This window comes from Pelobates fuscus, chromosome 2 (assembly GCF_036172605.1).
Source record: "Pelobates fuscus isolate aPelFus1 chromosome 2, aPelFus1.pri, whole genome shotgun sequence".
Taxonomy (NCBI): Eukaryota; Metazoa; Chordata; class Amphibia; order Anura; family Pelobatidae; genus Pelobates; species Pelobates fuscus.
The window spans coordinates 365,255,675-365,266,675 of NC_086318.1; the positions used below are offsets into that span (position 1 = coordinate 365,255,675).

General features: G+C 37.8%; 1 protein-coding gene across 1 annotated transcript; it reads left to right on the forward strand.

Annotated features, from left to right (window-relative positions):
• Positions 1-3,739: 3,739 nt before the first annotated feature.
• On the forward strand, positions 3,740-9,892 carry LOC134585908 (cystatin-like). Its single transcript, XM_063441391.1, has 3 exons — positions 3,740-4,043; positions 7,656-7,760; positions 9,410-9,892. Exons 1-3 carry the CDS (start codon positions 3,828-3,830, stop codon positions 9,494-9,496), a joined length of 408 nt encoding a protein of 135 aa, XP_063297461.1. The 5' UTR covers positions 3,740-3,827; the 3' UTR covers positions 9,497-9,892.
• Positions 9,893-11,001: the final 1,109 nt, after the last annotated feature.

Genomic DNA, 11,001 nt, shown 5'->3' on the forward strand with positions numbered 1-11,001 from the left:
TGATCATCATCTAAGTCACAACAATAGACAATCACAGTCTGCTTAAACTAATACCACACAAATAATTAAATGTTGCCATGTTTTTAATGAACACACCATGCAAACATTCACAGTGCAGGTGGAAAAAGTATGTGAACCCTTGGATTTAATAACTGGTTGAACCTCCTTTTGGCAGCAATAATTTCAACCAAACGTTTCCTGTAGTTGCAGATCAGACGTGCACAACGGTCAGGAGTAATTCTTGACCATTCCTCTTTACAGAACTGTTTCAGTTCAGCAATATTCTTGGGATTTCTGGTGTGAATCGCTTTCTTGAGGTCATGCCACAGCATCTCAATCGGGTTGAGGTCAGGACTCTGACTGGGCCACTTCAGAAGGTGTATTTTCTGCTGTTTATGCCATTATTTTGTGGATTTACTTCTATGCTTTGGGTTATTGTCCTGTTGCAACACCCATCTTCTGTTGAGCTTCAGTTGGTAGACAGATGGCCTTAAGTTCTCCTGTTCTTGATAAACTTGGGAATTAATTTTTCCTTCGAAGATAGAAATCCGTCCAGGCCCTGACGCAGCAAAGCAGCCCCAAACCATGATGCCCCCACCACCATACTTCACAGGTGGGATCAGGTTTTGATGTTGGTGTGATGTGCCTCTTTTTCGCCACACATAGTGTTGTGTGTTTCTTCCAAACAACTCAACTTTGGTTTCCTCTGTCCACAGAATATTTTGTCAGTACTGCTATGGAACATCCAGGTGCTCTTGTGCAAACTGTAAACGTGCAGCAATGTTTTGTTTGGACAGCAGTGGCTTCCTCTGTGGTATCCTCCCATTAAATCCATTCTTGTTTAGTGTTTTACGTATTGTAGATTCACTAACAGGGATATTAGCATTTGCCAGTGACTTTTGTAAGTCTTTAGCTGACACTCTAGAATTCTTCTTCACCTAATTGAGCAGTCTGCGCTGTGCTCTTGCAGTCATCTTTACAGGACGACCACTCCATTTATAGACAATTTGTCTTACCGTGGACTGATGAACAGCAAGGCTTTTGGAGATACTTTTATAACCCTTTCCAGCTTTATGCAAGTCAACAATTCTTAATCGTAGGTCTTCTGAGAGCTCTTTTGTGCGAGGCATCATTCACATCAGGCAATGCTTCTTGTGAAAAGCAAACCCAGAACTGGTGTGTGTGTTTTATAGGGCAGGGCAGCTGTAACCAACACCTCCAATCTCATCTCATTGATTGGACTCCAGTTGGCTGACATCTCACTCCAATTAGCTCTTGGAGATGTCATTAGTCTAGGGGTTCACATACTTTTCCCACCTGCACTGTGAATGTTTACATGGTGTGTTCAATAAAAACATGATAACATTTCATTCTTTGTGTGTTATTAGTTTAACTAGACTGTGATTGTTGTGACTTAGATGATGATCAGATCTCATTTTATGACCAATTTGTGCGGAAATCCATATCATTCCAAAGGGTTCACATACTTTTTCTTGCAACTGTACACACTGAACTCCTCACACACACATTGCAACCCACACTGTACCCATCAACACACACACTGAATGCTTCACATACACACTGCACTACTCACACACACACTGCACTTCTCACACATACACACTGCAACCCTTACACACACTGCACCCCTTACACACACACAGTGCACCCCTCACACACATTGAACACCTCACACACACTGCACCCCTCACACACAATGAATCCCTCTCACACATTTCACCCCTTCACACTAAATCCCCTATTTACACTACATCCCTTACACACACTATACCATTACACCCACTACACTCAAGACAAATACACTACATCCCTTATACACAGATTGCAACACTTACACAGGCTGCATTCCAGACAATCACACACTACATCCCTAAACACACTCTGGGGCCTCTGCACACATACTAGATCCCCTACATACACACACTAGACCCCCTACTCACACTGCACCACCTACACACACATACATTCCTGACATACCCACTCTGGATCCCCTACTCACACACTAGATACCCTGTATGCCAGGGCCGGCCTTAGGATGCCCTGTGCGAAAAATCTTTACAGCACCCCTTCCTGGCGACACCCCTTCCTGGCGACCCACCCTCACCCAGTTGCTCCTTCCATTTAAAAGCAACTTTCTCTGCATGAGAGCCTATTTCCTCATTTTGTATTAATTTGAAGTGTCCATGGTGGCAGGACTCTGGATGTGCAGTGCTTCTGCTTGAAACACTGAAAAACAAGTTATTTTTAAATGTGTGCTTTGGGCTAGTTACACACACAGCACACATGACTTAGGCAGCCTGGAACTCTGTTCCAAGCTACCTAATGTCAATTCTGTGAAAATCCGACATCTGTCAACACATACAACACGCTGGCAACAGACATAATAATCTTCTTCCTTACAGGCAGAGCACTTGAAAGGGGAAGATTACGTTCCCCTCAATTCCTCTCAATGTGGGCTCCCTTGGCTGCTTTATTTTGGGATTTGTCTTTTTGTTTTTTTTAAATTTTTATTTTTATTATAACATCTTGCACAGGTTTGTAGGAGATTTAAAATACCTCACGTCATACATGATCGTGAGTCCAAACCCCCAAAAATGCGTAAACATAAGATCCCATAAACATGAGCAATATATTGGTGACAAACGTATATCTATATGTAAAAAATGAGAAATGATAAATTAGCATTCATGAGAAGCACAGACATATAACTTTTTTGTTATGCAACAAAAAAAGAACCCATAAGGGAGGCAGGGGAGGGGAGAGGACAATAGACTAACATAAGCCAAAAGTGCATGGGTGGGAAGTATAGTGAGGGGGTGGGGGGAGGATGAGGTTGGGTACCATTGGTCACTACTATGTTGCTCATAAGAGCAATATCAGGCTCTGTGTAAAGGTCTAGATTCCAAAACTTAGGGTATATCTCGATCATAGGGGGCACACTAGTACATGAATCCCACATATCCCAGACAGTCTGCCAAAACAGGTTGTACATTGGGACTTTTCTAGCTATTTTTTCCAGTTTACCCGTTTGTGTAATATAAGCGATCAACTTGTCTTGTGACGGGACAATGGTAGATAACCATTTACATGTAAGTAGTGAGAGTGCACATACTCGCCACATCCCCTTTACATACTATGTCACCTATACACACACTTTACCGCCCCTAGCCACACATTTAACACCACAAACAACACGACTGAAACTGACCTATTTACACAAAATACCACACCACAATCAGATCAGTCTTCATACACAATCCCACAAACAGCCTCCAAACACATGCACAATACCCTTTCCTGGCCCTTTTGTCCTCTGGTATCCCACTTATGGAGACACCAGAGACAAGTCACAAACAAACACAGTGCAAGCATGTCCTTTTTCTCATGCGAGAGGTCTTCCGCAAGCTCTGCGCATGGGCTAGCCTGGAAGAGCATTGAACCAACATGCTCACTTTGAGAGGGGGCATGCTTGTTGTTGGTGATGACTAAACACCCCCTTCTATGGCCCCGTCACAAATGTTTTTTTCCAAGTTCGGCACTGCAAGTGACCTATACAAATAAACAGTTATACGAGAAGTATAATTCAGTCCTGTTGTGTAATAGCTATCTCCCTTACTTGACATTTTTTTTTTATTTGTTTTGGCTGATTTCCAGCACGTAATCTTAGAGAATGTCCTGGCAAACTCTGCATGACTTCAGCAGCTTATATATCTGAGACTCAGCTTGCTTTCTTCATTCTTATAGGAGCAGGCAGAAACAGTTATAGCAAGACAAAGTCGGAGAGAAAAAGCCATAGAACAGTAAGCATGGATACATTCTTCAAGGTGTACTTAATAGCTATTTTAGCTGTTTTAGCACAGTGTCAGATGACAGAGAGGAAAGGCAGACCGGGAGGCTGGCATGATGTAAAGGTAGACGATGACGGGGTTCAGAAAGTGCTGCAGTTTGCTGTAACTGAACACAACCAAGAAAGTAATGGAGAGTTTATGAAAGTCAACAGAATAGTCACGGCTAGACGACAGGTTAGTAAAACTGGTATCTCTCTATCCATCTAAATTTATTTATATCTCTTAATTTAATTATCTTTACCTATATCTTTATGTAATGTAATCTCTAGCTAATCAACATATCCGTCCTTCTGTCTTTATCTATCTAGATCACTATCTATCTATACATCTATCTATCTGTCTGTCTGTCTGTCTGTCTGTCTTTCTATCACTCTTTCTGTCTGGCTGTCTCTAGTACGTATGTATCTATCTATCTGTACGCAGCAAAGAAAGTAATGGAGAGTTTATGAAAGTCAACAGGATAATAATGGCTAAATGACAGGTTAGTAAAACTTGTAAAACATTTCAATATTGATTTACATTGGGAAAGAGAGAAGCCCCCCAAAGCTCGTCAAATTTATATTAGTCAAATAAAAAGTATTCATTTTCATCTGGACTAATACAGCTACTCATAAATCTGTTATACCTCTCTCTTTCTAAGCCTCTAGTCTTCTATATAATCTATCTATCTATCTATCTATCTGTCTGTCTGTCTGTCTGTCTGTCTATTTGTATAACCTATAGGTTTCAGATGATCATTTGAGTAAAACTTTTATTACAAGCATTCCTTTTTATTACGCTTCTTGTACAGAAAAACATATAGATGAGATTTATATATATATATATATAGAAAGACACCAATTTCTTGCACACAGACTTAAATTGTAGTATCCTGGTGCTTGTAATCCAGGGTGAATTCAAATATCCAAATACAAGGTATGACCAGCACTCACGGTTTTGTTGAGAGGTTAACATTTGTAGATTGTATTTAAGCATATTTAAAAATGGCAGCTTTTTGCCATTTTTAAATATGTTTAAATAAAATCTACAAATTTGAACCTCTCAACAAAACCGTGAGTGCTGGTCATACCTTGTATTTGGATATATATATATATATATATATATATATACATAGTTAAATTAATGTAGTTTGTACTGTAAAGAATAATTTCAGTTAAAATTATCAATGTGAAAAATAGATAGCAATACTGAAATGGTATGGTGTATTGTAAATGGATTTTAGAACCTATTTAGTACCTTGTACATATGCAAACACACACACACACACACACACATATATATATATATATATTGTGTATTGTTTATTATATATATATATATATATATATATATATATATATAGTCGTGTGGAAATATATTGAAATCTTAATGTCATTCTGTTGCTTTGTAGATATATTATTGATGATATTATATATATAAAGATATACGGTACTTATAGATGTTTAAAAATACACACAACAATTCTGCCACCTACTGCAAAGAATTTGAAACCGTTTCTGTTAGCAGCAATATTATTTCTGATTGTTAGTAAAAGAGCATTTAATAGAAATAAAAATGTGATTTATTATGTTTATTTCTTCAGAATATTACTATTGCATGGACCACCCTTATAGCTTGTGGGACCCTGAGATTTTTTTCTTTTAAATGAACACATATGCATAGATTAGTAGTAACACATACTTGACTACCCACTTACAAACAGCTAATTAGCCATGCTTGCATACAGAATTATCCACTTATAAACAACTAATTATCCACATATGCATTCAGAATTAACAGTTTTTTGTTTTTTGTTTTGTTTTTTAGTACCACATCAGAAATTGGACTTAATTTATGCCTCTTTATCTCAAAAGTAGCCTCATCAAGTACCAACTCATGTGTTTACTTTTCTTTTCTATTACCTCAATCAAAATTATTAAATAAAAAAGAAAAGAAAACTCAAATAGAAAACAAAAAAACAAAAAAAGAATGGAGTATAAAAAAGAGAGAAAGTAAAAAGAACAGAAGGGAAGAAAATGGGGGTGGGGGGGTAAATCTGCCTATTTGCTTTTTCTGCAAATGTACACTAACCTCAGTAAGATAAGATGATTGATGATTATCTATCTATTCAGGGTCCTTCTCTGAATAAGCCAGGGCTCCCATACCTTAAAGTAGTATTCTCTATTCCCCTGAGCTGCCCAATGTATTTCTTCCATTTCCCTAATTTTTTCAACTCTCTGTATCCATTGTTCTTTGGTCGGAACTATGGATTTACACCAAAAGACCGGGATCATAGCATTTGCTTCATTCAATAAATGGTTCAACAGTATCTCTTTATGTTTCTCTTTGAAGGAGGCTGGCCAGCCCAACAGTATCTTAGAAGGGGTTGTTTAAGTGTTGGTTGGATCTTATATAAGTCCCTGAGGACATGCTGACAATATGATCTAGGATGGTTGCAATCCCACCAAATATGTTCCATATCCCCCATTTATCTTCACACCTCTAGCAACGGTCACTAACCAATGAACAGTATTTATGTAATTGAGCTGGAGTCCTATACCATCTAATAACTCTTCTAAAAAATATAATTTTTCTTGAGATGCTGTCTTGTGAGTTCATCCCCATTTTAACACATATGACCAATCTTTATTAGTCATTTAAATATTGAGACCTTGCATCCATTTCAGTTGAAAAGAAGGTACTAGCCATTCCGTAGCTCCTCTCTGTATTATGCTGTATATACTAGATAGGTGCCATTTTTTTTCAATATTCCTGGGCCACATAAAATTAACTGTCCAACACACATCCAATTCGCCCCATCAGAGACATACAGAATTATATATTCCCACACTATCATAAGCACATACAATAACAATTATTTGTATAGTGCCAACAAATTGCGTAGTACTGTACAACTGGTAAAACAAGACAAACAATTCTAACCATACTACACATCTAGATACACACTAGCAAGCATACATAGACACACACATTGAAACACTAGCACAAACAGAAAAATACACTTACATACACACACATAATTTCTCCACTCTCGTCTTGCCCTGAAGCTTACGTTTCTCAGGGAGGGAGTGTGGCTCCAGTATTTAGAATTGGAGTAGAAAAGATAACTATGCACTAGGAAACACAACACACAATACAACTATTCCTCCTTGACTTATGCTCTACATTAGACAGGTGCAGTGGCTTAACCAGAGGTACGGTCACCTGAGGCGGAAAATGTTTTTGCACCCCACCCATGAATGCTCTGTCACTCACTCAGAAATGCCAGCGTTACGTCTCCTCTATAGCAGCATTTCCTGAATCATGGTCCTGGGGCTTGTTCCCCAATTATGCATTCCTTAAGGGGGGGCTCACCACTCAACACCCATATGGTAGAAATTCCAAGGACAATATTTTTTTAGGATGCACCTGGCTTTGATTAACCTAAGTAGCATGAGTCAAAGCTTTAAATGGGCTCTTCACCCTCAAACGTACTCCACTTTCATGTTGTTTTGGCGTGGTAATATTTAGTTCACAGACCATTTTGTTCTAACTTATTATTATAATATTATTATATTTTATCCTATATTTTGCAAATTGATAGTCAATTCACCAAAACCCATCCCTTATTCAAAGTCGCATGTATTGAATATGATTAACTTTTTTTTTTTACTGTGTACATAAAACATGGAAAACGTCTAATCATATTATATTGTTTCTTTATTCTGCTTAGTTGGCTAACGTGCTTGGCTTTTAGAATATTTCTTTGAGAGTGAGCTAACAGAAAAAAAAATGTTTGTTTTAAAGGTGGTGGCTGGAATGAAATATAATTTAAAAGTCGATGTTTCCATCTATAACTGCCAAGTCTCTGATACTGAAAATTGCCAAAATCCAGAAAATTCAGATCAACAGGTATGGCCATCTAGCAAAATTCTATTACTATATTCTATTTACTGTATTAAATAAACTGCACTGAACATCAAAGACAACAAATTTGTATTTTGTGCTATGTGTTAAAATAAGAACACAAATCAGTTTGCTTAAACATCATATTTTATTTTACAATATTTTATGCTAGGCACTATGTTTAATTAAAAAAAAATGATAATAGATTTTTTTATTGAACATTTATAAAAGATGAAAGCAGAAGTGGCACATTATAAAATAATAAACAGAGATAATTTTACACAGGGTTTTTCATTAAACTCGGAACTGTAGTGAATTAAATTCTGAATTACAGATTTGAGGCCAAAAATAGTCAAACTGTGACTTTATCTTAAATCAGCTATTGTAGTCTAAAACGTGCTATTTGGGTTTCCATTGGTGATAGGTCTTGGTTAAGTTAGTTATGTATCAAGACATAAAATGTATATGTTAACTCATTAATATATATACATGTAGACACATCAAACAGCATCAAGCGCACTCACTCATTCACTAAACAGCAATTTCAAGTCTCACAGAATGCAATTGTCTTCTTTAAAACACCTAACCCTGAAAGTAACCCTAAGGAAGAGCTTTGCAAACTTTTCATGTTGGTGACACACTTTTTAGACATGCATCCTTTTGCGCCACAGACGTGGTCGAAACAGTGTTATATTTCTTGAACACATCGCTTCAGTTGCAACCGCATCACCAGAAGTTTTGACCTGCTCAGTACATGTGTGATCCCTCAACCAATTCTCTAACACCCTGACCCCTGTTCACAATATAGTAATGTCATAGCACCTGTGGCTGGCAGACTGGTGTGGCAGCCTGGTAGGCCTCTTACTTACCCCAGCCCCTTTGTGCATCTATTTCTTCTCTAATCCCTTTGTCTCTTTTCCCCCTTCATCTCTGTATGTCCCTTCCCCCACCCCTTCTGTGTATCTCTTTGTCATCCCTCATCCCCTCTGGGTATCTCTTTGTTCCCGCTTATCCCATGTGTGTCTCTTTGTGTCCCCTCAGCCCGTCTGTGTATCTTTCCCCCCAGCCCCGGCCCCAGCCCCTCTGTGTGTCTTTCCCCCATCCCCTTTGTGTGTCTGTGTGGCCCCAGCCCCTCTGTGTGTCTTTTCCCCCCAGCCCCTTTGTGAGTCTCTTTGTTCTCCCTCCTCTCTTGTGCCCTTCTTCTGTCCCTCCTTCCCCTCCTGTGCTCTTCTGCTGTCCCAAGCTAAACATGACATGGACAAGACACCGTGACCTCTTCAGTGTTTTGAAGTTGTAATTGTGCTTGTAGTTTGTATGTGCAACGTTTCAAATATGTTGTCCCATTAGTGGGGGGTGAGAAAGCAGCACTATGGTACTCCTCACATAATAACAGCAAGCTGGAGTAACCCTTAAATCCCTGTGGAAAGTTGTTTTTCATAAATGAAACAACTTTTACTAAACTTGTCTAATTGGCCCAAATTGTGAGCATTGTGTTTACAGATTGCTTAGGTAGTGAAAAAGTATTCATCCAGTTCAGTGTGTAAAAAATATTTTGATGCATCTAATGCAATATTATGCATTTACAGTTTAGTACCATTTAAATACTGGACAGTAGAAACATTTAAACAGCATATTATTTTCTTTCATTTTGACAGAAAAAAAGGTGCACATTTGAAGTTCTTACAGTTCCTTGGATGAACACGACCGAGGTGAAAAGGAAACGTTGCTATGACAGGATATGAAGATTTACCTTCCAAAAGAATCAATATAAATGCATTTTTGTAGCACACAGCATAATTTCTATCCACATATATTGTTTCCAGGTACTGGAGTTATAAAAACTGTCACAAACACCCCTTTTTAAGGCTTGTTAAATTAAACTGGGCACAATGTAACAAAACAAAAAAAGAAAAGCACCACTCAATTTGAAATTTCAATAAACACTCAGTGAATAAAAGTACTTGATTTGATACAATGAAAGTCGTACAGTAATAGGAAAAGTGGCTATTGTTATTTTTCCTGATTGCGCAGAATAATTTGGACGCATATGTATACTTGCACTAAATGATTGTACAAAAATCCCAATGATGGGATCAAACGAGAGCAAGAGATAATTAATAAAATAAATTACCTTTTTTCATTCATTTCTCTGTTTCCTTTTCTGTGCGCTCTTGATGTTTGCAAGTGCATGGCTTTGCAATCGATTATTAATTTATTTTGTGACTGGTTTTCTTAACTGTGCTGTGAGTAGTTCTATTGCAATGCTGTGCACTTACTAATGTGAATATTGACCACTAGATGGCAATAGCATCACACTATTAAGTAGAGAAAGGACGTACTAAACGACAAATCAGATACTGAATTCATGTGTGGTCACATTAGTATATAGACACACAGACAGACAGACAGACAGAGAAAAATATATTTTGTTAGTGTCAACATTTATTTAGCAGTACCCTGTACATACCTGTCCTTCTAAGTACCTCTGTTTTCAGCTGCCAACTGTCTTCCTCAATAACCCACTATGTCTTCTCAACTATCTCATATATATATATATATATATATATATATATATATATATATATATATATATATATATATATATATATATCCAATACAAATACACTCACTGGATTAAAAATAATCGAATTAGTGTATTAAATTTCCACAAAACAGATCAACATTTCGACCTTCGGTCAAGACTTTTTGGCTTTTCTAAATCCCCAATAAAGGTTCTAGCCATGTCAGTCTTCCCCCTGATATGGATCCCACCACTGTGCAATCTAAATAAATAAATAAATAAATCTACTCATCTAATCACCAGTACCACGTCTCACTTGGCACTGCTACAGCCTCCTCATCATGTGATGTCATACTGGAGGTGTACCTACAGGAGAACAGTCCAATCTAATGCTCCTCAAAGTGGCGCATTAGGTTGCACCAAAATCCCGCCACAATCCGCCTATGATTCTGCCATGGAGAACCATTGCATATAATGATTCTTTATATAAATAAAACAACAGTGGATAGGCGCTCACTAAGATAACAAGGTAGAAGGCTGCAGTGAACCAGCAAGTATTCCCAACCCTTGCGAAAATACAAAACGTGAAAGAAAAAGGTGTGGTAAACTGCGCCAAAGATTAAGGGCGTATATAGCAAAACAGTATATATACATACACTTTGGGAGGTCCTATATTGTGTTGATATATGATGACCTCAAAACAGAATAGAAAAAGATAATAGTGCA

Excerpts from the sequence above, each read along its gene's own strand:
- LOC134585908 (XM_063441391.1), top strand. The coding sequence starts at position 3,828 with ATGGATACATTCTTCAAGGTGTACTTAATAGCTATTTTAGCTGTTTTA. Across the intron at positions 4,044-7,655 it reads TAGTCACGGCTAGACGACAG|GTGGTGGCTGGAATGAAATA; the intron begins GTTAGTAAAACT and ends TTTGTTTTAAAG. Across the intron at positions 7,761-9,409 it reads CAGAAAATTCAGATCAACAG|AAAAAAAGGTGCACATTTGA; the intron begins GTATGGCCATCT and ends TCATTTTGACAG.